At 46.3% G+C, this 27,505-nt stretch overlaps 1 protein-coding gene across 1 annotated transcript; it reads left to right on the top strand.

Moving 5' to 3' along the window:
* The first annotated feature begins 1,391 nt into the window (after window positions 1–1,391).
* GPX4 (glutathione peroxidase 4) lies at window positions 1,392–19,456 on the top strand. The gene is made up of 7 exons (XM_040324021.1): window positions 1,392–1,502; window positions 9,690–9,784; window positions 14,021–14,165; window positions 14,891–15,042; window positions 16,679–16,703; window positions 16,782–16,841; window positions 19,222–19,456. The coding sequence occupies exons 1-7, from the start codon at window positions 1,422–1,424 to the stop codon at window positions 19,252–19,254; spliced, it is 591 nt and encodes a 196-aa protein (XP_040179955.1). The 5' UTR covers window positions 1,392–1,421; the 3' UTR covers window positions 19,255–19,456.
* Window positions 19,457–27,505: the final 8,049 nt, after the last annotated feature.

The following is a 27,505-nucleotide window of genomic DNA, read 5'->3' as shown; positions in this document are numbered from 1 at the left end:
TTTTTTAAACGTGTTCGAAAAATTGCTGCGCAAATACCATGCAAGATAAAAAGTTGTAACGACCGCCATTGTATTCTCTAGGGTCTTTGCTAAAAAAGCATATATAATGTTTTGGGGTTCTATGTAATTTTCTAGCAAATAAATGATGATTTTTACATAGGAGAGAAATTTCAGAATTGGCCTGGGTGCTCCAGAACGCCTGATGGTGCTCCCTGCATGTCGGGCCTCTGTATGTGGCCACGCTGTGTAAAAGTCTCACCTGTGGTATCGCCATACTCAGGAGGAATAGCAGAATGTGTTTTGGGGTGTAATTTGTGGTATGCATATTCTGTGTGTGAGAAATAACCTGCTAATTTGACAATTTTGTGGAAAAAAAAAATCTTGATTTTGCAAGGAATTGTGGGGAAAAAATTACAACTTCATAAAACTCACCATGAATTTTTCTAAATACCATGGAATGTCTTCTTTCAAAAAAGGGGTCATTTGGGGGGTATTTGTACTTTTCTGGCATGAAATGAGATAGGCCGTCAGTACTTCAGGTGTGATCAATTTTCCGATATTGGCACCATAGCTTGTAACTTTCACAAAGACCAAATAATATGCACCAATGTGTACTTATTTTTACCAAAGATATGTAGCAGTATAAATTTTGGCCAAAATTTATGAAGAAATATTACAAATTTTATAACAGAAACGAGAAAAATTCATTTTTTTTTTTAACAAATTTTCTTTTATAGTGCAAAAAATAAAAAACCCAGAGGTGATCAAATACCACCATAAGAAAGCTCTATTTGTGTGAGAAAATGGACAATTTTTTTTATATGGGTACAATGTTGTATGACATGACTGAGTAATTGTCATTCAAATTGTGAGAGCACCGAAAGCTGAAAATTGGTCTGGTTAGGAACGGGGTTTAAGTGCCAAGTGGTCAAGTACCAATACCACCAAAAGAAAGCTCTATTTGTTGGAAAAAAAGGACGCCAATTTTGTCTGGGAGCCACGTCGCACAAACGCACAATTGTCTGTTAAAGCGAGGCAGTGCCGAATCGCAAAAAGGGGCCCAGTCATTGACCAGCAATATGGTCCGGGGCTGAAGTGGTTAAAGAAGCACCACCTGAGACAGGATAATCCTAGCTCATGGAACATAAAAGTATAATCATTAGCTGCCATTTTGCGAGCATGCCCAGAGAATGGAGCTCAGTACTATGAAGTAGTGGAGTATATCACAGGTGACTGTACAGTAGACGGCCGTTATTCGACCTCCACCTCACAACGTAATCTTTTAGCACCAGCACGCAGTTCTGTTAGACCTTGCCCCGCCCCTCCCTCGTGAACCAACTAACCTTTGCTCCGCGTTGGACCCGCCCTGTCTCCCCCGATAGGCTAAACATCGACACAGGAGGGCGTGGCGTGGCAGTGCCATGTTGAAACTGCTGTGTGTCAGCGCTAAACGGTCACTACTGGTAGCGGCTGCGACAAGAGTGCTGAGCGGGCGAACCATGGTAAGAATGAGAAGGGTGGATGTTAGCGGGGTCTTCGTATAACGTTACATTTGGTGTCCTGACCTCTGTGTGACCTCTGCGGAGGTGGTATACAGCGGAGTATATACACGGTACAGCGAGCTCGTTAGATAAACAGTGCTGTGTCAGCGTATACCACGTGATAGAACTGTCTCCTGCCGCGTTCATGTAACCCCGGTGCGTACACTGATTTATTGGGGGTAGGAGGTCACGCTGTCCAAGCAGTGACCTACAATACAGGGTAATCTCCCCACCCCCTAATCCTACTGAATGCTAATCCCAGGTCAGTCTGGTGACATGACAAGAGATCTGCTGGGTGATTGTCATGTGTTATCCAACAGAATGCCAGTTTGGTTCCCTCTGGCACTGCCAGGGCTGCCTTCAGCTCACGCGTTACTTTTCTATTTTTTCGTTTTGGCTTTAACCCCAATTTACACAAAATGTGGGTCATGAGTGTAGTGTTATTAATTCTTAATGATGCCCCAAATGCATGCTGACCCCTTCCCTTTTTTTCTATAGTGTTTTGTTGCGCAAGACTGCGAAAAATGTAAGATCTGCTTTGGCTGCGTAAAGCAACCTACGTGAGTGGGATCGTAGCACTGTGATTGTGTCTGTGCCACCTGGCTTTTACTTAAAGTGGTTGTATAGTCCATTTTTACACTTTGACCTACAGGTAAGCCTATAATAAGGCAAAAAAAATATATCTCCTAAACCTTTACGGAACTTTAGGAGATATTCTCCTTGCGATGAGCCGCTGACTGCAGGGAACCGGACAGTGAAGTCGCAAGGCTTCACTTCCTGATTCCCTCACCGAGCATGGAGGGCGGCAGCATCCGGGGACTGAGCGATTGCTCAGCCTCATCTGCCGACATCGGGGGCGCGCTGGACAGGCAAGTATCAATTTTTAAAAGTCAGCATCTGCAGTATTTGTAGCTGCTGGCTTTTAAAAAAAAAAAATAAACATTTATTTTGGGTGGACCTCCACTTTAAAGTGGTTGTGAACTATGCATGCATACATGACAAAGGCATAATGAGCTAGTATGCATAGCATACTAGCTCAATATGAATTACTTTCCTTACATCGAAGCCCCAGCAGAAGTCCTCGTTGCCCCCTTGTGGCCGCCATCTCTCCTGGGGGTTACGTATGTGTATTGCGGCTCCGGTGCTGTGATTGTCCGGAGCCGCTGTTAACGGGACATTGGCACATGTGCCAATGGCATCGGCACATACAGGGGATATCTCCTAAGCCGTGCAGGTTTGTGAGATATCCTGGGTAGCTCCAGGTAAGCCTTATTATAGGCTTTCCTGTAGCATAAACTGGTTGTAACCACTTTAACTCCCCTTTCCCACCTGTGCGACTTGTTCTGCAACAAGTGGCATGACAAGCCGTACCCCATGATACCTGTATTTTTCAAAACTCTCACGGCACACCTGCAAATCTCACGGCAGTTTTAGAATCCCTGGTCTAGACCCTGATATTTTCACCACCGATATTTCAACTGAATAAAAAGTGTGTGGGGTTTTTTTTTTTTTTTTATAAAAAAAAATTGCCCCCACTGTGCAGTTTGTTTTGGCCCTGATCCTCCTCCTGGGGTCCCCCCAACGGTGCTTGCGGCTCCTTCCCGCATCGGGAAACTCCCTAGGAGAAGCGCTCTTCCTGGGGCTTACAGTGCAGGCATGCTCCTGAGTCTGGCATTTGCGTCCAGAGACGCATGATGCTGCACTCGGCCCTAGCACCCGCATGATTGGATTTAATTGACAGCAGTGGGAGCCAATGGCTGCGCTGCTATCAATCAAGAGCTGAGACCCTGGCCAGAGATGGTGTGCGTGTCTCCGGTGTGGGAATGAATGGGCTCAGCTGAGTAAAACTGGGGGGGGGGGGGGGGGTCAGTGACAGAAGCATAGGATGCAATAAGGTGAAAAAACAAGGGTTTACAGGCTCATTCACACTAGTTCTCCAGGCCAAACAGTGTAAAGGAGCATGGGGGTGTCACCAGAGCTTCAGTTTGCCAGGGTAATCCTTCCAGCTTATGCATTTTAAACATGACGGCAGCAATTAGGTGATGCATGGAATCCTGTGTGGTCCAGCACAGATGAAGGTCTGTGTGGTGGGGTTTTTTTTGTCCCCTCCTATAAATACTGATAATGTATGCAAGTTATGTAGTAAACACATCATTGTGTGTGTGTGTGTGTGTGTGTGTGTGTGTGTGTGTGTGTGTGTTTTTTCTTTCTCCTTCTCCCTCCCCTTTCCTTCTTGCCAGGTCAGCCTGTTGGATAAAATTTGACCTAGATCATGTACACTGCTCAAAAAACTTACAGGAACTCCTGGGATATTGATCTGGTCAGTTAAGTAGCAGAGGGGGAGGGGTGTATACAGAGGGGGTTGTTAATCAGTTTCAGCTGCTTTGCTGTTAATTGAAATTAACAACAGCTGCACTAGATGGACAACAATGAGATGACCTCCAAAACAGGAATGTTTTTTCAGGTGGAGGTGTCTGACTTTTTTTTTCCCCTACTCATCTTTTCTGACTGTTTTTTACTAGTTTTGCATTTGGCTAGGGTCAGTGTCGCTACTGGTAGTACGAGGCAATACTTGGACCCTATAAAGGTTGCACAGGCAGTCCAAATAATCCAGGTTGGCACATCAATATGTGTCATTGCCAGAAGGTTTGCCATGTTTCCCAGCACAGTCTTAAGAGCATGGAGGAGATTCCAGGAGACGGGCAGTTACTCTAGGAGAGCTGGACAGAGCCGTAGAAGGTCCTTAACCCATCAGCAGGACCGATATCTTCTCCTTTGTGCAAGGAGGAACAGGGTGAGCACTGCCAGAGCCCTACAAAATGACCTCCAGCAGGCCACTGGTGTGAATGTCTCTGACCAAACAATCAGAAACAGACTTTAATGGGGATGGACTGCGGGCCTGACGTCCTCTAGTGTGCTCTGTACTCACTGTCGGACACTGTGGAGCTCGATTGGCATTTTCCATTGAACACCAAAATTAGCAGGTCCGCCACTGGTGCCCCATACTTTTCACAGATGAGAGCAGGTTCACCCTGAGCATATGTGACAGACGTGAAAGGGTCTGGAGAAGCAGCGGAGAACTTTATGCTGCCTGTAACATCGTTCAGCATGACCGGTTTGGTGTTGGGTCAGTGATGGTCTGGGGAGGCATATCCATGGAGGGACGCATGGATATGCCTCTCTCTATAGGCTAGGTATCGGATGAAATCCTTGGACCCATTGTCAGACCCCATGCGTGTACAGTGGGTCCTGGGTTCCTCCTGGTGCACGACAATGCCCGGCCTCATGTGGCGAGAGCATGCAGCCAGTTCCTGGAGGATGAAGAAATTGATGCCATTGAATGGCCCCCACACTCACCTGACCTAAATCCAAAAGAACACCTCTGGGACATTATGTTTCGGTCCATCCGGTGCCGCCAGGTTGCACCTCAGTCTGTTCAGGAGCTCAGTGATGCTCTGGTCCAGATCTGGGAGGAATTACCCCAGGACACCATCCATCGTCTCATTAGGAGCATGCCCTGATATTGTCGGGCATGCATACAAGCACTTGGGGGGGCCATACAAATTGCTGAGGACCATTTTGAGTTGTTGCAATGAAATTTCAGCAAAATGGACTAGCTTGCTGCATCATTTTTTCACTTAGATTTTCGGGAGGGGCCTTTAAATTCAGCCCTCTGTAGGGGGATAATTTTCATTTCCATCCAATGATGTGCCATCCTTTCATTCCTAACACATTACCCAGTCCATATCAGTATAGATATCCAGCATGAGATGTTTGCCTGTTGAGATCTGATATGTTTTCAAAGTGTTCCTTTAAAAAAAATAATTCAACACCCACTGGATATGCTGTGTATTCCGGTAGTATAGCTACGGTATTTGATGTACCATGCACTGAGTATTGGACCATGGGATCTGAAACTGTTATTGGTAAAGAATGCCCCTTTGTGCCTACAGTACAGAAGTAGCTCCTCTCTGAAGAACAGAATGTGCTGTTTTGTAAGACTGATGGGGCTTGGAAAGTGCTATGGAGCAGCATGTGAGTTTTCATTCTTTGCAGGCGTAGATTAGAGCTGTAGTGGTAAACGGCTAGGGCCAGCAAAATCCTTTTTCTGTGATGCACAGTTATTGAATTTGTCCCACCTACTACAGCTTTACTAATTGCTGTTCTCGTGTGTGTGTGTGTGTGTGTGTGTGTGTGTGTGTGTATAAATTATGGAATACAGATGTAATTGCAGGGAATTGTTTTCACGACTCTTCACAAATGCCATGGAGAGAATGCTCTACTGGGGACTTTTGGACATTTTATCTCTGTTAAATATACAGTGACCCATTAAACTATTGGAACCATGGCAAAAGTATTATTGGTATGGAGTAATTCTCTTCGTACATCTGCTGTGATAGCCCACAGATGTACCAGAAGAAGGTTAGAGAGGGATGATGGTTGAGGATGACTAGTAACCCTGAGACGGAGAATGCATGAGCTGAGTGAGCTTTTAGATTAATGGGATGGCATGTGTCTGCATTTTCCATAAATAATTAACCTAGGTATTGTGTCGGGAAATACACTGTTCATCGTGTAAAGATCTAGACATTTGGATATGTATAAAAAAGGGGGGAACTAATGCGCAAAACCAATCTACCCAGGGCAACTAAGTAAAATATAATAAGATATAAATAAATATATAAAGGCAGGTGGAGGTGGAGGATCGGAGCTACCTGAACCTTCCTGTATGCAGAGTGTGTACTGCTGGGTTTCATCCCCTATCCAACAGGCTTGTATGATCGCAATTGAGGTGAGAGGCTAACATTATCTATCCTATCTGCACAGTTACACTGGAGGATCGTGTGGTGGATTGGAGCATTGGTTTGAACAACTTATTCACCGCTGGGAAATCTTTGAAATTTATGCACTTTGAATATCTATATATTCTTTTTCACTTTATTCAATTTTTTAATTATTTGCACGTTTGGAACACAATTTTTGAACACATTTTTTTGTATGAAATTTTGGAAGTCAATCTGAACACCATATCAACTGGATTATTTTTAATATATTTATGATATTTTTTTATATATATTTTTTATATATATATTCTTCATGAAATCTATTTATAACAATATTTATTCACTTTGCACTTTTGATCTTTGTGCACACTGGCTTATTTGCTATAATATTTTGTAAGATCATATACTAAATACTTCCTATTTGGGATTTTGTATTCACGTCAACACTTGAGCACTATTTTGGCGTTATCACTGGAAGCTTTTGTTTACATTTTATCTGCACATTCACTTTAATCAATGATTTCCATAGTATCATTGTAAATCTATTTTCATCTATTATATCCACTACTCCTACCCTTCACACCTGAATTATGGATGTCATGAAGGGTCTTTAAGGAAATTAGGAGTGGAACACATATTGATTGAACATTACTGAACAATATCCATACGTTTTTATACGTTGTTAGGTGTGTAATATATTTTATTTTATTGTAGTTTCCCTTTGGCAAGCGCTATTACACTCCCTGTTTTACATTTGGATATGTAATTACTGCTGAAGTAAGGGATCAGCTTTCAAACTGTCTGAGCTCATATAACCAAAAGTATACATTTTGGCCTTTTTCTATGGATCTTTTCTGTTCAATAACTTTCTATAAACATCTGAGTATTCAATAGAAGGGTTCATGATGATTAGTTCGGGGGCCCATTTAATCCTTGTAGGCACCTGGACTTTTTTTTCTTGGTGCAACACGAGTACGTGCGTTACTTTGTGCCATCTTCCTATGTGCTGTCTAGGTATAGCTGTAAGGTCTGACATCAATCCCTTTTTCCCTCCATGGCCATCTGACAACGCAGCTATGGCACCTGGAAGATGGGAGCATCTCCTCTTAAGAGTGAATAGATTCAATTCCTCTAATCTTTCCTCATAGCTGAGCTCCTCCATGCCTCTTATCAGTTTGGTTGCCCTTCTCTGCACTTTCTCTTGCATGCTATTAAGCTTATGATCTACCAAAACCCCCAGAACCTTCTCCACCATTGATTACCCCTAGTATGTATGATGCATGCATATTCTTAGCCCCAAGTGCATAACTTTACATTTATCAACATTAAACCTCATTTGCTAGTTTTGTTGTCCGACAGCTATGGAGGGGTGCCTGTCTAACCTTGCATGTAGCCTTCTACAGCACATAAGATGGGACAAAGTAACACGCAGTTATACGGCGACAGGTCGGCTCTGCTGGGCAAGATCACGTAGATCTACGTCATCTCGCCAAGCAGCCAATAGGGGGTGCCACCGGAGGCGCGCACGCATAAGCCCCGACACGTGTGCCGGCGGGCGCGATCACCGCCGGGCACCCACGATCGCTCGTTACAGAGTGTAAACACACAGCTCCCGGTCCTGTCAGGGGGAGAAATGCCTGATTGTCTGTTCATACAATGTATGAACAGCGATCAGTCATTTCCACTAGTCAGTCCACCCCCCCCCCCTTAAGTTAGATCATACTTAACCCCTTCCTCACCCCCTAGTGTTAACCCCTTCCCTGACAGTGGCATTTTTATAGTAATCAATGCATTTTGATAGCACTGATCACTATAAATGCCAATGGTCCCAAAAATGTGTCCGAAGTGTCTGCCATAAGATCGCAGTACCGATAAAAATCGCTGATCGCCGCCATTACTAGTAAAAAAAATTAGATAGCCACAAAACTATCCCCTATTTTGTAAATGCTATAACGTTTACGCAAACCAATCAAAATCTTATTGCGATATTTTTTGTTAAAAAAATGTAGAAGAATACGTATCGGCCTAAACTGAGGAAAAACATTTTTTTATATATTTTTGGGGGTATTTTTTTTTTTTTAAATTGTCACTATTTTTGTTTATAGCACAAAAACTAAAAACCGCAGAGGTGATCAAATGCCACCAAAAGAAAGCTCCATTTGTGGGGGGGGGGGGGGGGGGAGGAGGCCAATTTTGTTTGGGAGCCACGTCGCACGACCGCGCAATTGTCAGTTAAAGCGACGCAGTGCCGAATTGCAAAAAGTGGCCTGGTCTTTGACCAGCAATATGGTGTGGGCCTTAAGTGGTTAAGGACTGCCCCATGTACATATACTATGGCAGGGAGGTCCTTTTTAAAGGGCTTGTAAACCCTCAAGGGCCTTTCACCTTACCATGCATTAAGGCGAAAAACCTGTCATGCAACAGCTCCCCTTTTACTTACCCTTTTGCACTGATCACTGTATTGGTTTTCTTTGGTCCCCAAAAAGTGTCACTAGGTGTCAGATTTGTCTGCCACAATCCCACTAAAACTTGCTGTTCACCACCACTAGTAAAAATAATAATGGCATGAAAATATCCCATAGTTTGTAGATGCGATATACGCTTTTTGGGCCTAAGTTCAAGAAACTAGGGTGGGGGGTGTTTTTTTTTTTTTTTTTTTTAAATGGGGGGGGGGGGAGCAGAGGTGATGAAATGTGTGGTCTGTGCCCACAGTGCAAGAGTTAAATTTTCTATTAGTCTACTCTAGGGGATGGTAAAAGCAATTTTACTTGCCTGTTCCTCAGTCTTGATGGAGGACCTAAGACCAGTGATGTTCAGGTGGAGGGATCGGTCTAACGGCATGGAGGATCGGGTCAGTAAAACTGCTTTACCTGATCTCCCTAGTTATAAGTGAGCAGCTAATGTGGGTGCAGCCTCACTGCAGGGGAGGACTTTTCCTTTTCCCATAGTTCAGGTATAGGGGTGAGTGGAGTGTATGCACTATTTTTTGATCAGCACAGCACATTCACATGGGTACATTGAAGGACAGGTTTGTTGAATATGTGCATTGAGGCACACTACCTACAGTAGAGGCTTTACCTATAAAAGATTGTTCCCTGCTGCACGCGCTCCTTATGCTGGGTGTCTGGTCTTGTCTGTGCCCATCTGTAGCTTTCTGCAGGCAGCATGTAGTGGGTGGACCTGCTGAATTGCTACAGCTCTTCTGTGTGCAACACTGGTGATTCTGCTAATATTTTAACCAAATACCTGGGTTTACAAAAGCTTTTGGTGCAATCAAAGTGAATTTGTCTTTTTTTTTTTTTGTAATATATTTTTAAATGGTAGCTCTGTTCTCAGAGATCTAAATAAAGTGATTTTGTTGCAGTGTGCCCAGGTGGATGACTGGAAGAGTGCGAAGACTATTTATGAATTTTCTGCTACTGACATCGATGGCAATGTAGTTTCCCTGGAGAAATACAGGTAACTTATGTCTCTGTCATTTGGCTGTTGGGCTGCCTATCTGATAAATGTAATGAGCTCAAACTCTTTTGCTTAAAGCGGTGGTTCACCCTGCAGAACAACATTTTAGCCTAAAATTCGGCATTGTAGCGCGAGCTACAGTATGCCGGTCTTAATTTTTTTATCGCCGTACTCACAGTGTAATCGTACATAGTAGATTCCGACTGCCCACGGGGAATGGGCGTTCCAATCCAGACGGAAGGTGATTGACGGCCGGCTCTGGCACGTCACGCTCCCCGAAGACAGCCGGAGTAGGTCTCGGCTCTTCACGGCGCCTGCGCACAGTCTATGCGCAGGCGCCGTGAAGAGCCAAGCCTATTTCGGCTATTTCCGGAGAAGCGTGACGCGCCAGAGCCGGCCGTCAATCACCTTCCGTCTGGATTGGAACGCCCATTCCCCGTGGGCAGTCGGAATCTACTATGTACGATTACACTGTGAGTACGGCGATAAAAAAATTAAGACCGGCATACTGTAGCTTGCGCTACAATGCCGAATTTTAGGCTAGAAGAAGAAAATTTTTTATTTTATAGGGTGAACCCCCGCTTTAACCACTTAACGCCCGCCCACTGTATATATACGTCCTGTTTTTAAAGATGGATATCTCGGTAACGGCAGCTGCTGCCACAACAGAGGTATCCATCTTTTCAGTGGGAGGGCCTGTAAACGATAACGACGGTCTCCGCGGCGGATTCGCCGCAAGATTGCCATTATCGGTGGCCGCTTACCGGAGCCGTCGGTAGCGGCGGAGGAGATCGGATGCTGCTGCCTAGTGTGTGAGGACTTGAGTGAGGGCAAGATGGCCCCCACCCGTCCTCATAGCTTTGCTGGGCGGAAGTGACGTCAAAACGTCAGTCCCGCCCAGCGTCTAAAAGAGACAATTTTTTTTTGTTATTTTTTTAAATGACAAATTTTCCTTTTTTTTTTTTTTTTTTTTTGTCTTTTTTTTTTTTGCATTTAAGCCTTAATATGAGATCTGAGGTCTTTTTGACCCCAGATCTCATATTTAAGAGGACCTGTCATGCTTTTTTTCTATTACAAGGGATGTTTACATTCCTTGTAATAGGAATAAAAGTGATAATTTTTTTTTTTTTTTTTTATTTCAGTGTAAAAAATATTAAAATCAATAAAAATAAGAAAACAAAAAAATTTTTTTTTTAAAGCGCCCCGGGAAATTTGCGACGGGAGCATGCGCAGTACATCCGGCGCGGGAGCGCGCCTAATTTAAATGGGACTCACCCCATTTGATTGGGCACGCCTTGCGCCGGACGGGTTTAGGATACACCGCCGCAAATTTCCAGGTAAGTGTTTTGTGGATCGGGCACTAACTTGGAAAAATTGCGGTGGTGTAAACCAGTTACGTTACCCTGCGCCCGGGCTATGTGAATCTGGCCCTTTATTCCTTATCCCTGGCTTTTTTTTTTTTTTCATTTCTAAGAGGGTTAACGCTGTGGGTTTGTGTGCTGATGTCTACTTCATGGTTTTTTTGTTTGTTTTTTTTTTTGTTTTTTGCCACAATACACCATTGAGGCAGTTTCTCCCAGGTTGAGACACAAAGCAACTGTTATCTTTCATTTGTTTCTACTGCTCGCCTACAGTGACTGTGGTAACCTCATCCAAATCGCCTAGGTACTTTTTGAGCATAATGGGAAGAGACCACAAGCACACTCCTGTGGTCTCTCCTGCAGACTGTATATCTGATTTGCTGCAGTTTCTGAACCATCACCTGCAGAGTCTGTCTAAATCTGAGTTGGCTCAGTCTTTGACTGATCTGGTTTATTTTTGCCATCTTATTCCCATTGGAGAAAATTACCCTGACTTCCTGTCCCAAAGCCAATACAGATAGTGAGGAAATTCCTGCAAATTAAGGAAATCTCTTGGGAACCCCAAGTCGCCAAAACTAGTGTCCCCCATTAGAAGATTTTTCCCTTTTTTACTTTTCTGGGGACAACCCAAAATTTGAGATTTTCTTTTATTTTTAATGATAATGGTTAAACAGGAAAGGTTGCAAGCCCATTGTAAAGCTCTGTTCTTTATGGTAAGACCCACCCTTTACCAATCATGCTGACAGGAAAATGACGGACTGGTCAAAATCTCTTTAAAGTGGAACTAAAGTCCTATTAATTGAGCAGGCAGGCTTTTTATTGCAGAAAAGACATGTAATGTCCCTTCCGCAGTAAAAATGTAAGCTGTGCATGTGCAGCTGGGTTTAAATTCCAGAACTGCCTGCGTGTCGGGATGACTGTACTCCTGCATCAGCCAATCAAGATGGCAGAAGACCGACACCACTAAGAAGCCTGGGAGAAGATGCAGGTGTTGGACTTTTTTTTGAAGCGGAAGTGAGTTTAGCTTTGAGAGATCTAACCAGTGCTGCAGTTGATTCCTTGCTTATTGAATATGGAGCAGATGTCTGTAGCAATCTGGCTTGTCTTGTAGAATCCCAATTCTTGATAAAAAATTTATCAAGGATGCTGCTACTGTTTTACAAGAGCACCAAGCTTCTTCCCCTCCAAGCTTGGCTCCAGTCCTTTCTCCAGGTCTGGCACTCGACTGCCCAATCCTCAGATAAGATTTCCCCAGCATTAATGTGCATCGCCACTTTTCAGTGTTTCTTCCACAGGAGAAACTTTAGACTCCTTGGTCTCAGATTTGTTGTAAGGGAAATTAGTCTTCCTATCTTGATGAATACTAGCCTGTAAGTCTGGGAAGGTGTCCAGAGCACCCTGTTGGTGTAGGGGACTTGGTGGTCATCTGCACTTAATCTCCCAATCAACCTCTGGACGTTGGGCTTTTTTGGGAAGTCTTGCCTGCAGGAAGAGGTGAATTAGATCCAATATTGGGCAGAACTTCACATTCCAGTGTAGACAGTTGGCGGGTATATTTCCATAGTCCAGGGGAGTGGTTCCTTCACCCAGAGATGCTCCAGGACCTGTGTTTAGGGGCTGTTGGACCTCCTGGGCTTCTAGGCTCAACAAAATGGAAACATTTGCCTCCAGGTACTGTGGATGCTATTCCTTACCTCTCCTAAAATCTTCTCCCTTGCTTATTGGGATTGAGATGGAGGACATTCCAATGATCCTCATTGCTCTGGATTAACCCAGGTGGGTGTGATATGCCAACCTGATAAGACTTTGGAACAGAAGATCCTGGCAATCTTGCAGTGTTCATCTGACAAGACTGATTTGCTATACTACCTCATAATTGCTGCCTTTCAAAGCAGGGCTTTTGAAGCCCAGGTTCTAAAGGGCAAGTGCATCTGAGTTTAAAGTCCACTTTCTGTGAGGTCCATCATTGGACATGGAATGCATATGTTTATGTGAGACCTGGGACTTTCACCTTTTCTTAGAAGCTTCTCTATGGGATGAATCTTCCTGCAGCCAAGTTTGGCCTTTGGTTGTATCGAGGGCCGGGTTTCTGCTCTTTCTATTCTGCTTTAACGCCTGTTGGCCTTTTCACTTATTTTTTTTTTTCTTTGGCCTCACTTCAACTAGGACATTTGTGTTTTTCCGTCCCTCTGTCCAGCTCCATTTTACTAGAAGGTAACGTTAAGAAAATTTCCCTCCATTGTCTGGATGTTCAGGCTGAAATTTCTCTGCTTTCGGAAAGCTTAATTCCATTTTGGGATCTGAGTGGACCTGAAGTGTACAGATGGCTCAGGTAAATCGGCTTCACCCTTTCCTGTCAAGGCACTCTACTAGATCTGAGTGCCCTTTGGCACAAGGCAGCGGTTTCTAAGCTATGCAAAGCCTTCTTCTGATTGGACCTGATGTGTGTGTCTGCTGTGTTGCCTTTCCTTTCCGTTGGACTGCTTTTGGTCATCCCAGAGTTTATTAGACTTCCCACTTTTTTTTTGTTTTTTGCACTGGCTGTAAAAAGAAAAAAAGCCTCTACTTGTCATTTAGTGAACACAGGTCCCAACCCTCTGGTGTGTTGTCGGTACTGGTTTGCTACAAAATTGAGGCATGTTGGTTATTCAGGTCTGGCCTACAGTTTTTGTCTGTGTCCAATACTCCTGTAGGCAGCCATATAAACCAAAGGTTAAGACAACCCTCTGAGGACTCAAAAAAAAAAAAAAATTCTAATTTTTAACATCCAACTAAAGCCTGACTAGTTTTTGCAGGGTGAATTTGGCCTATCACAAGAACTAAGTTTAGCTTATGGGTTTTCACTGTACTGAATGACTGACTGATCTCTCCACAGGGGCTATGTGTGTATCATTGTCAATGTAGCATCTAAATGAGGAAAAACACCTGTAAACTACACTCAGCTTGTAGAAATGCACGCCAAATATGCTGAGAAAGGTTTACACATCCTCGGGTTTCCCTGCAATCAATTTGGAAAGCAGGTATAGTAAAATGTATTAATATTATTAACATTTAAGCCATGTGGAATAGTATATGTGAGTTACACTTTAGCAACTAGATTACATTTTAATGTGGCCATCGTGCATTGCTCCTTTTATTAAAGTTTAAATAAAGGCAAAACCTTTATATTTTCTATTGCTCGCTCTCATCCCAAATTAAAACCTGATGGCCTTATTTGGTCCAAAATGAGAAGTTTTGCCTGTAGTTCTTATTTAATAAGGCTAAATAACTGCAAACATGGATAGATAACCTGCAAGATGCCGGGGGCCGAATGGCTGGCAAGTGTCCAGGGCTCAGAACGCTGCTGCACCCACCCATGAATCCTGTCCTAAATCTGAGCTGTAATGGCAGAATTTTCACATTGCAAAACATCACATCCATTATGCTTTAAAACAATGTGACCTTTCCTTCACTCCCACATTATCTCTGCTTGCTCAAAGTGCACTCTAGACAGCAGATGAGAGCAGGAGCACATGTTGAAAGAATGACAAAGCACAACACCTAGAAGGCACACTCTTATCTCTAATGGACTTTACTACTTTCAAACTACACATTTTCTTGGCTAATCAACTTAGCAGCTATTTGTATTTCTTGTGTTTGTGGTGCCCACACACACACACACACACACACACACACTCAGTCCAGGTGTTGAAGCTTACAATAAAATTTGAAAAGTGAAACTATGACATTTTATTTATTCTTTAAGGAACCTGGAGATGAAGCTCAAATTAAAGACTTTGCCGCATCCTATAATGTAAAATTTGACATGTTCAGCAAGATAGAGGTCAACGGAGATGGTGCCCATCCCTTGTGGAAATGGATGAAGGAGCAGCCTAAAGGACGGGGTACTCTTGGAAAGTAAGTGATTTGTCCCAAGCAACATGATGGTATTATCAGTTTGTAATGGTTTTTGTATGTTATGTTGCATTATTCCAGGTCACCTTTAGGACAGCAAACCTGGGAGAATGACTGTTACACACCAGGAATTGGATCAAAATTGGTATAAAATACCATGGTCTTTTGTCATTGTAGGGTCTCTGTGGGTTTTCTTTTTTAAATGTATTGTTAGAAGACGGGGGTAGAGCTGAGAAAAGTGTGTGTGTGTGTGTGTGTGTGTGTGTGTTTGTTTTTCCCTTCTCCCAAGCATGTTTTGACTGGCTCACTACCTCTGCTGAAGGTTTGTGCCAAGCATCAACTAACCTTTCGGTAAAATAATACTTTCTAAAATTCGCTTTGAAATTTTCTCTAGTTTGAGGGCGTGTTGGGAACCAGGTCACCTACCTGTCTGTGGTACAGTTGGAGAATTTTATCCCAAAAGGGTGTGATTAGGGGTATGTTCCCCAGATATGGGTCATAGTACCCAGGACTGACAGGCAGTGCCAGCAGGTATCTGGAATCAAAGCATCCATGTTGAGTATAATGGGGCAGTTGTCCCAGTCTATCTTATCCTCCAAGGTGTTGAGTTCCTCTTGCCATTTGGAGAAAAACATGGCGGGGGTTGTCTAATGGGCCTATGTTTATCTTGGGTTTCTTTCATGAGATGCTGGTACACCCATCAGATTGTAAGGGCAAAGAAAAGCCTCTCGACGTATAGGTTGAAGGTAGTGATGTAGTTGGGAATATTCAATCCATGCGGTTGATGGGTTATGACAGGGTATACTGGTATAAGGCATGTGGAAGGAAGGTGCCCATGTGCTTGGTCCGTAAGTGAGAGAGACTAAGGGCTGGGGGGGGGGGGGAGGCAGAATCCCCAATTAATATCAAGGGGCTAGGCCTAGAAGAAAATGCCCTTACCTGAGTAGGGATGCCACAAGGAGGGGAGGTCTTCTGCAGGGGGTTCCACAGAAGCAACGTAGGTTAGGGACTGTGAGGTCATCTTCAAAAGTAGTCCAACTTTTAGTCGCTGTGCCGTGGAACCAATCTACATGGCTGATCAGAGAGAAGGCATGCACGTAGTAAGTTGAGGGAGTGGATTTAATCCTGGGCTTCCTACACCGCCAGAAACTCATGGATAGTCTTTGACACAGTGGAGAAAGCCCAGAGGATGAGGAATTGGGACTGTCTGAAATACATAGAGCAATTTGGGTTGATTGTAGGCATGTGCAGATCGTATGCAAGAGGGGTTTATAGTTCACTTCAGCAAGGGTGGATAGAGAAGGAATATTGTATGCCAAGGTATCTAAGATTGAGACATTGCCACTTAAGGGGAGAATTGGATAAGGGCAATGAGATTGAGGGCCTTTTTTTTTTTTTTTTTTTTTTTTTTATATCATAGTTAACTTTAAAGTGGCAAACCTGACCAAATTCCTCATACTTTGATTTATAGAGGGAAGAAATCTGTGTGGTCGTAACATGTAGGAAAAGGTCAACCGCATAGATGAACAATTTTTACTAGTATAAATTATAAATTATACGTGCGTGTGATCCCATGTTCCACTGTGGTGCTGTTTTTACAAATATAAACTTTATTTAATTTTTTTTCCCTCTCTCCTAGTGCAATCAAATGGAATTTCACAAAGGTAATTCTCTAACCATATACTTTTTTTACTTTTTTTTTTATTTTATTTTTTTTTGTAATATTTATTTTGTTTTTGCAGTTTCTCATTAACCGTGAAGGTTTGATTGTGAAAAGATTCAGCCCCATGGATGATCCAGTTGTAAGTAGTTCTGATATATAAATGTACAATTGGGCATTTTAACTGGTTAAATGATTTGGATTTAAAACCAAAAAAACACATTTGAGGCGCAAGTAAAATTAAATTTGGCTTATTTCATTTGGCAAGTATGATCACGTTTGTGGTGGTATTTCCCAAAGCAAACCATCTTGAATAATCTGACAGATGAAACAAGGTATTTTGGATTAGGATAACGGTCCAATTTTTATACAGATAAAATGTATCCACCACATCCTATTCCCTCCCATGGGGGCGGGTGCTTACAATGACCATGTAACAGTCCAGTACTATTCTCATTCTCTAGGGCTTCCAGGACCGCTCAGAGCAATTCTGATAATTGGTTGCTGACCAATCAAAAACTCTTATTTGTCCTGAAAGCGCTAGAGAATAAAGAGCGAGAGAAGATTTCTATCTATGTGATGTAAAAGAAGGGCTCTGCCGCCTTCCATTGCTCTGTGGCTTAATTATGATCTTAATGATGCCGGTCAGCATGGGCATCCTGACTGGTCTGTAGGTATGCAGCACCATATGCAATTGACTGCTATGTATGTGTGTGTGTGTGTGTGTGTGTGTGTGTGTGTATATGTGTGTGTGTATATGTGTGTGTGTGTATATATATATATATATATATATATATATATATATATATATATATATATATATATATATATATATATATATAGCTCAAAACTTCAAGTCCTGAGCTACTAGCCAGGCCTCAAGAGTTACTCGCCACCAGTTGCCCCACCTAATTCATACACTGCCCTGCGCCTAATTGCACCCGTAAACACGCCCTTGTAGATTATCTCATGGAATGACAATGTTTTATGCAGAATCAAGTTACAAAATTAAATATTACCAACAACAACTTTAACAAAATGGGACAAGGCACTGGGGGCAGACCAGAGGGACAGGGCACTGGGGGCAGACCAGAGGGACAGGGCACTGGGGGCAGACCAGAGGGACAGGGCACTAGAACTGGGTCTCTTCCCCATTCTCTTGCTGTCTTCTCTCTCTCTCTCTCTCTCTCTCTCTCTCTCTCTCTCTCTCTCTCTCTCTCTCTCTCTCTCTCTCTCTCTCTCTCTCTCTCTCTCTCTCTCTCTCTCTCTCTCTCTCTCTCTCTCTCTCTCTCTCTCTCTTCCCCCCCCCCTCCCATTTATCTCATCAGGAGCCTGTGTGTGCGGCTCCACACTTGCATGTCCCCACTTCCCCCTTTTATTCAGGCTGGCAGAGAAGAGAGGAGCTGCAGCACAGCGGGAGGGAGTACAATCCAGCGCTGAGATCCACACAACTGCACAGCCATTGACACCATAGCACAGCACACATTGAGACCAGTCTGTTCACAGTGCTCAGGCTAAACTGTTGGACACTTACATAGAGCACAAGGAGAAGAAAACTGCACAAACTGGAAGGCTGCCGCTCTCATGTCAGGGCAACTTTCAGTGAGCGCTGCACCGGAGTGGTAATTTTTGCAATCCTCCACCTCGCTCATTACTTTCTGCTCTCCAGCTACATTGGTCGGGGGAGGGGGGCAGGCTCAGAGAGGTCATACTGTTAGGTCCCATGGCTTAATGAGAATTGTAAGGAGGGCACCTGTGTACTGCTTTTCCCGAGCATGCACCTTTCCTCTTCGGCCGCCAATCTCATCGGGACTCTAAGTGTAGGCACAGATTGGAGGGAGATTGGTCATGCAACCCTGTCATCACTCGCCCCCATCTTAAATCCACTCGCCAAATGCTAGTAGGCGAGTGGAAATTTTGAGGGCTATATATATATATATATATATATATATATATATATATATATATATATATATATATATATATATATATATATAATTAGTATTGGGGGTGTTTAACTCTGGTAGATGCATTTTCGTGCAGTGAGTCGACACCAAACAGGCATATAACGTTAAGGGCCTGGTAGCCCACGTTTTATTAAATGAGGAAAAATAAAACAAAAGTCCACGCAGGGGTTTAAATGTTATTCAGAGACAACTGAAAATACCAGCCCATTTGGCTACTCTAAGACTTGTAACCCCCACCCGATACCTGACTGCCCAGGTATCGGGTGAAGCATCGGAGCATTTCCCCCCCGAGTACAAGTACTCGGGAAATGCTCGTTATCGATACTAGTATCGGGGCATCCCTAATTGCTGTCTAATATATCCGACCAATTTTCAGATGCTGTTGTAACAAGGTAATCCGGTGTTATTCACCTAAACTGTTAGTGGTCATAAAATGTATGGTTGGTCACTTTTGCCAATTGAATGAAACTGATCATCATTGTTTTGTTTAATAAAATTAAAAACTTTGCTCTGTTGGATCTTAATTGTCCATTCCATTCCTTTTGTATTTTCTAGGTCATAGAGAAAGATTTACCCAACTATCTTTAGGATGCTCCCTGCACCCAGTAACTGACAGTAGATGGCAGTCTTCAATCCACAGAATGATGGAGTGCTTCAAAACCGTTAGGGGAAGCAAACCAGAAGGTGTTTTGGCGTGCACCCGTGGAGGGAGACTGTATTTTGCTGCCAGAATCTGAACTGTGGACCAAGAAATCATGTGAACAATAAACAAAAAACATTTTGAACAAAATATTGTTTATTTCAAAGCATCACTTGGAACAGCACAAAAGACTGTAATTGCTTAACAAGTTATTTGAGGTTCAAAACATATTTTGACATGCTCAACTTTGCTTTTGGTGTTCACAATTGTTCTGTTAACCACTTCTGGACCAAGCTTTATTGGTGACTTATTTTTGCTAGAAAATAAGTAGAGACTACAACTGATTATGTAATACAGTATCTCACAAGTGGTACACCCCTTACATTTTTGTTAATTTATTATATCTTTCTCTTTCGTTCATAGACGGACACAGTCTTCATTGACCTTAGGGTTATTCTTCTTCCTACCAGGAGATTTAGGCAGAATTCTACAGCACTTAAGGTGTTAAAGCCTTTCCTTCATGCTGCTCCTCCCAGGGGGCGTGGCTCCCCCAGGCATAACCCACACCCTGCTCTAGCAGCCTCAGTTTGTTTTCTGCCTAACGACAGGAGAGTCAGGCTCTCTCTGGAGTTCCTGGACTCTGGAGTTTTTTTTCTTGCGATTTTTCTCGCTTTTTTAATTTTGTTCCTGCATTTTTAAATCCTGCGATTCTTCTATCAACAGCCGACTGGGTAACAGGCTGGGTCCTCGACCATTGTAGTCCCCCCCAGGTTCGGCCTTCGAGCGTGTGCCGGCCCTCGGCTCAGCTTTGGGACGTCCACGACAGGCCCCGTTGCTCCAGGGGCGGCCGGGGAACTTCGGTTCTAGGGCACACATATGACCGGTCTTTTATGGCTTTGTCACAGTGTGTCTGGCCGACAGCCATGCCGTTCGCGGACGTTGGTTCTGTCTGGGATACCTCCAGCCGGGTAGTCGCAGGACAGGTAAGTAGTGGCCCCTTACTCAGGTAAGTGGTCTGGCTGGAATTTTTCCCTTGGGAGGTCGACTGAGGGCTTTTCCCTGCTTTCCTCTCTCCCTTATTCCTCTCCCTCCTTCCCCCTTTGGTTGTCGGCTGTGCGGGTTTTTTTTTCTGGGGCTCATGTTCACTCGACCCGTGGTATGGCGGGGGCTGTTTGTGTCACTGCAGGGGACTGTGGTGTACTTTTCTGGACATTATCTGTGTGCTGACAGTTTGGGTACACTGTCTTTTTAAATCTGCGCCACAGCGGCCATTTTGCCGGAGCCGCGATTGTATTGTTCGGCGGCCATTTTCTTGTGGTCAGCGCTGTTTTCAGCTCTAGTTTGGCCTCCTGTGGCGGTTTCGGCGGGGGGGGGGGGGAAGACCGTGAATCCTCTGAGGAGAAAGACGCAGCGCTGCAGCTTCCTCTTAGCACATACTTGTCCTTCACAGACCGCGCTGTACCGGGAGGGTGGTGAGTCCCAGGGGCCCCATTCTGTTCTAGCGGCCAGGAGGTGACCTGTGGGGGATTTTTTTCCTGCTTTGTCAGTGGGGGTGACACGGCAGCTGCACTATGGAGCCTGACTCAGGCCCCTCATTCCTAACAATGCCGGAGTTAACCCTTAGTGCCCCTTCCACATCTGTTGAGGCAGTGTCGGCTGTCCTGGAGTCCTTTCTCACCAGGTTTGAAGCAGCCAGTGCTCGGTTGGGGGTTAAAAAGCGCCCCCCCTGAACCTGCTTCTGGGGATGTCTCTGACACAGAATCAGATCATGTTATTGCTGCTTCTGGTTCTGTAATGTCAGAAGATGCGGGCTTAACCCAGATGGACAGCGAGGATGACTCTGCTGCGGAGTCGGCTGACAAGGAATTTGTTGGAGCTCTTATTACGGCGGTACGTGAGACGTGAGACTCTAAAATTGGAGGATGTGGCGGAGACACCGACGGTGTCAGTCCCTTTTGGATTCCCCAAACCACTGCGTACCGCTAAAGTATTCCCCTGTGTTCCTTATTTGGACCATATGTTATATAAGGAATGGGATACGCCGCAAAAAGTTTTTACTATTCCTAAAAGCTTTGCTACCCGTTACCCCCTTGAGGAGGACTTCTTAAAAAAGTGGGTCTCTCCTCCGTCAGTGGACCCTCCTGTGTCCAGACTGAGCAAGGCTACTACGTTGCCTGTGGAGGGGGCTCCTGCATTCAAGGATCCCGCTGATAGGAGAGTGGAGGCCGTGGCCCGCTCCCTATTCACGGTGGTGGGTTCGGCGGTGAGGCCGGCTCTGGCTGGAGCCCTGGTGGCGCAGACCCTGACTGAAAGAGCGAAGCTCCTGCTGCAGGAGCTGGAGGTCCAAGGTGCTTCCGAGTCCTCTAGGGACCTGGCTGAACAGTTGGTTTAGGGTCAAAAGTTTCTCTGCGAGGCGGCCATGGATTCGATACCTTTGCTTTCCAGGGCTTCCGTCTACGCAGTGGTTCTGCGCCGCCTTGTGTGGCTGAAATGCTGGTCAGCTGACCAGTCCTCAAAAAAAGGCCTTGGTGGATTTGCCCTTTAAGGGTCAACAGCTTTTTGGGGTGTCCCTGGATGACATCATAAAGGATGCCACGGGGGGTAAGCGCACGGTGCTCCAGCACTCTCGGAAGGGTAAGGAACCTCGCCGCAAGCAAGGTCCTACTTTTACTACCCCTAAGCGGTTTTTCGTGTGCCCAGCACGGCGGGAAAAGGTCTGCAAGGTGCTAAAGCCCCTGCTGCAGGGCGAAAGCACCCCTGGTTCAACAAACCCAACAAGCCTGTGGACAAACCTGGTTCCGCATGAAGGTCTGCCCCCGCCCGGGTCTCGGGGGGGGGGGGGCGCCGGCTTCACGGATCGGTGGAAGTCTCTTCTATCCGACCGTTGGGTTTGCGAGGTGGTTGCCTCGGGGTACAAGATAGTTTCTTTCTTGTCCCCCAAACAGATTTTTTTTTTTGTTTTCCTCCAAACTCCTCCGGATCGTCGGCTAGCCCTGTCCGGAGCTGTCCAGGATCTTCTGGACAGGGGGGTGGTTGTGCCGGTTCCCTCGCAGGAACGGTTTCAGGGGGTTCTACTCCAATCTGTTCGCCCTATCCTGGACCTAAAGGCCCTCAACTCCTTTGTCAAAATGCAAAGATTCAGGATGGAGTCGGTCCGATCGATCATAGCGGCCCTCCACCAGGGGGACTTCATGGCGTCCTTGGACATCATGGACGCATACCTGCATGTTCCCATTTGCGCAAGACACCAGAGGTATCTGCGCTTTGCGATCGGAGAGGACCACTTTCAGTTTGTGGCCCTCCCGTTCGGTCTGGCTTCGGCACCACGGGTTTTCGCCAAGGTGCTCGCCCCGATCCTGGCCTTGCTGAGGCAGCGAGGGATACCTGGACGACCTTCTCCCGAGAGCTTCTTCAGGCTCAGAGTTAGGAGGACGTGTCCATCACGTGTCGGACTCTCCAAGAGTTCGGGTGGATTCTGAATCTCAGAAAGTCAGTGTTGGTTCCGTCCCAGAGACTAGAACACCTGGGTCTGGTTTTGGATTCGGGGGAGGCAAGAGTGTTCCTCCCATCGGAAAAACTGGAGACCCTGCAATCTGCAGTGAGACAGTTGTCGACCCAGAAGTGGTCATCTCTTCACTTCTGCATGAGGGTTCTGGGTCTGATGGTGGCCTCCTTCGAGGCGGTTCCGTATGCCCAATTCCACACCAGGGTACTTCAGAAAGAGAGATTCTGTCACGTTGGAACAGGGTCCCATCTTCTCTGGATCGCCAGATTCGGTTGAGCCATCTGGCCAAGTCTTCCCTGGCGTGGTGTCTGACGTCTCCGGTCCGGGAAGTCTTTTATTCCGTGCCGCTGGACAGTGGTCACGACGGGTACCAGCCTCTTCGGCTGGGGGGGGCGTCTGGGGCACCCAGTCAGCCCAGGGGCGCGGGACTCGGGAGGAGTCCCGCCTGCCGATCAATATTCTGGAGGTCCGAGCAATCAAGCTGTGCCTTGTCAGGTGGTCCCTGGAGCTGCAGGTCCGTCCTGTCAGGATCCAGTCCGACAACGCCACGGCCGTGGCGTACGTCAATCATCAGGGTGGCACAAGAAGCTCGGCTGCAGCGACGGAGGTCGCTCACATACTTCGGTGGGCCGAAAGGTCCGTTCCGGCTCGGTCGGCCGTATACATTCCGGGGGTTCAGAATTGGCAAGCCGACTTCTTAAGTCGCACGGCTCTGGATCAAGGGGAGTGGTCTCTCCACCCGGAGGTGTTTCAGAACCTGTGCCAAAAATGGGGCACTCCAGACGTGGACCTTCTGGCATCCCATCTCAATCGGAAGGTGCCACGGTTTGTGGCCAGGTCAAAAGACCCGTGGGTGGACGCGTCGGAGGCTCCCTGGGGTCACTATCACCTGATTTACGCCTTCCCTCCTCTAAGGCTCCTCCCTCGCCTGCTGCGCAGGGTTGAAGCCGAAGGGATTCCAACGATCCTGATCGCCCCAGATGGCCACGTCGCTCTTGGTACGCGGACCTGGTACGTCTGGTGGCAGATCTCCTGTCGGGGTCCGATCTTCCATCCTGCTTTATGGTCACTGGCTTTAACGGCGTGGCTGTTGAGAGCCAGGTACTGAAGGACCGGGGCCTGTCGGGCCCGGTAATCTCTACCATGCTGTGTGCACGGAAGTCCACTTCAAGGAAAATTTACCATCGTACATGGAAAGCCTACATCTCTATGGGTGAGGAGATGAAGTGGCACCCCCGTCCATACGTGGTGTCCTGGATCCTGCTGTTCCTCCAGCGGGGTGTGGACCAGGCTCTTGCCTTGAGCACGATCAAGAGCCAGATTTCTGCTCTGGCTGTTTATTTTCAGCGTCCCTTGGCGGTGCACTCCCTAATTTGCACGTTTGCAGGGGGTCCGTCATGTTGCCCCTCCGGTGCGCCCCCCCACTGCCTTCATGGGACTTGAATTTGGTCCTCTCGGCGCTTCAGCGTGCCCCCCTTTGAGGACATTCGGGAGATCCCTTTGTTGACTGTCACAGAAGGTGGTCTTTCTGGTTGCTATTACCTCTATCAGACGAGTGTCTGAACTGGCGGCCTTGTCTTGTAAGGCCCCCTACTTGGTCATCCATCAGGATAAGGCGGTGCTGCGCCCGCTGCCCTCTTTTCTTCCGAAGGTCGTTTCGGCCTTTCACATTAACGAGGACATTGTTCTTCTTCCATCCTTATGGCCTCAGCCGAAAAAAAACAGGAGGCCACTTTGCATTCTCTGGATGTGGTTCGGGCCCTTCGAGTTTACTTGTCGGCGACGGCTCCGTTCAGGAAGTCGGAATCGCTGTTCGTGTCTGATCCCAGTAAGGGCCTGGCAGTCTCGTCGGCCACCATTTCCAGGTGGATCCGACAGGTTGTGCTTCAGGCCTATGCCCTGAAGGGGCGGGCGCCCCTTTTCGGGTCACGGCGCATTCGACCAGGGCCTCTTGGGCTTGCCGACACCAAGCCTCTGTGTTACAGGTGTGTAAGGCTGCGACCTGGTCGTCGGTCCACACTTTTTCAAAGTTTTATAAGGTGGATGTGAGTGCATCTTCTGATGCCTCCTTCAGGCCGCAGGGTGTTACAGGCGGCAGTTTAAGGTTGGAGTTTCTCCGTTGAGTAACTCTGGTTTTTGTTTGGGGTGTAACCTGTTTTTGCTGTGTTTTTTTTTTTTTTTTTTTTTTTTTTTTTTTCCCCCCCACCCCTTGAATTTTTTTGACACTGCTTGGGGATGTCCCTAAGGTTAATGAAGGCTGTGTCCGTCTATGAACGAAAGAGAAAAAAGGATTTTTGTACTCACCGTAAAATCCATTTCTCTGAGTTCATAGACAGACACGGCACCCACCCCTCCTTTGTTTGTACTGCTCGTTACGAACTGAGGCTGCTAGAGCAGGGTGTGGGTTATGCCTGGGGGAGCGGCATGAAGGAAAGGTTTAACACCTTAAGTGCTGTAGAATTCTGCCTAAAGCTTCTGGTAGGAAGCAGCATAACACTAAGGTCAATGAAGGCTGTGTCCGTCTATGAACTCAGAGAAATGGATTTTACGGTGAGTACAAAAATCATTTTTTTTTTTTTTTTGGTGACAACACTGAAATGGGATGTGAATATTACAGGCAGTGATATTGGGGAAAATGGAACAAACTTAAGTCTAGTAACGTATACAAAACCTAACCAAATGGCAATAAAAGCAGATAAAATTACAATTCCCATCTAAATTCCAACATCTATCTGCCTAATCTTAGTTTAAATATAAATATTTCTAGTTCTCTAGATTTATGTACCCAATTTACTTCTGCAGAAAAAATAGGATTTTTGTACTCGCCGTAAAATCCATAAATCAGGTCATAGTGACCCCAGGGAGCCACCAACGTGTCTTTACCTGGCCACGAACCGTGGCACCTTCCGATTGAGACGGGACGCCAGATGGTCCACGTCTGGAGTGCCCCATTTTAGGCACAGGTTCTGAAACACCTCCGGGTGGAGAGACCACTCCCCTGGATCCAGAGTCGTGCGACTTAGGAAGTCGGCTTGCCAATTCTGAACCCCCGGAATGTATATGGCCGACAGAGTCGGAACTAACCCTTCAGCCCACCGAAAGGATGTGTGCGACCCCCGTCGCTGCCACAGAACTCTGTGTGCCTCCCTGATGATCAACCTACGCCACGGCGTCATCGGACAGGATCCTGACCTATTGGCCCCGTAGATCCAGGAACCACCTGGCAAGGCAAAGCTTGAATGCTCTAAGCTCCAGAATGTTGATCAGTAGGCAGGATTCCACCTAAGTCCAGTGCCCCTGGGCTGACTGGGTGTCCCAAGCGCCCCTCCCCAACCGGAGAGGCTGGCATCTGTCGTGACCAGTGGCCTGCAGAAATGAAACGACTTCCCGGCCCGAAGCACCGGAAACGCCAGCCACCACACCAGGGGAGACATGATCAGATGACTCAAATGAATTTGGTAATCCAGAGATGACGGAAGCTAGTCCCATTGTGACAGCAATTCCCTCCAAAGTACTATGGCGTGGAATTGGACATACGGAACCGCCTCGAAAGAGGCCACCAACAGACCCAGAACATTCCAGCAGAACCGCAGAGATGACCGTTTCTGGGTCGGCAACTGCTGCACAGCAGATAGCAGAGTCTGAATTTTTTTCCCGTTAGGAGAAAAACACTCCCGCCCCGGCAGAATCCAGGACTAGTCGCAGGTATTCCAGTCCCCGAGACGGAATCAACCCTGATTTCAGGACAATCCAGAAACCAGCCGAACACTCAGAGCCTGACACTTGATAGACACGGCTCCACCAAAGCAGAGCTTGAAGAAGCTCGTAGGAGAATGTCGTCCCGACATCCCATGATAACAAACCCCCGCCGTCACAGCCGGGCCAGTATCGGGACAAGCACCTTGGCGAAAACCCGCCGAATGGGAAGGACACCAATTGAAAATGGTCCCCCCTGACCGCAAAGCACAGAATCTCTGGCGCTTTGAGGATACGCGAACATGTAGGTACACGTTCATGACATCCAAGGATGCCAGAATGGAGTGCCGCTATTACCAAGCGAATCGACACCACCTGAAAGTTTGCACCTTGACAAAACAAACGAGGGACTTGAGGCCCAGGATCGACCGGGCCCCATCCTCCGTGGTGACACAAACAGAATGGAGTAAAACCCCTGAGACCGTTCCAATGAGGGAACTGGCACAAGCACTTCCCTGACCAGAAGATCCTGGACAGCCCCTGACAGAGTGAACCGGAGGAGGCCGGAGGGAAAAAAAACTGTTTTTGGCAGACAAGAGAGAAACTCAATCTTGTACCCCAAGGAAACCACTTCCCCAACGGTCGGAGAGGAGAGACCTCCACCGAGCCACGAATTATTCTAATCCAGTCTCCCACCCGAGACACGGGCGGGAACAGACCCACAGGCGGAAACAGGTATGACCGCAGACTTGTTAGGCATGCGGCATCAGGTGCGCTGTTACCCCGCGGCAGGGATTTAAGCACCATGTAGACCTACCCCCACCGCACAGGGCGGGCGAAAAAAACGCTCGGAGGTAGTCAAGGAGGGTCCTTGCGTAGGGCAAGGTCCCAAGCCCTTCCCAGACTGTGGGAACAGCATGCGCTTACCACCCGTGGCATCCACAATGATGCCACCCAGGGAAGTCCCAAAAAGGACCCGTCACCCATAAAGGCCATCA

The sequence above is a fragment of the Rana temporaria genome, chromosome 1 (genome assembly GCF_905171775.1).
Source record: "Rana temporaria chromosome 1, aRanTem1.1, whole genome shotgun sequence".
Taxonomy (NCBI): Eukaryota; Metazoa; Chordata; class Amphibia; order Anura; family Ranidae; genus Rana; species Rana temporaria.
Note: the sequence above shows the minus strand (reverse complement) of the source record. Positions and strands in the feature narration are given on the sequence as shown.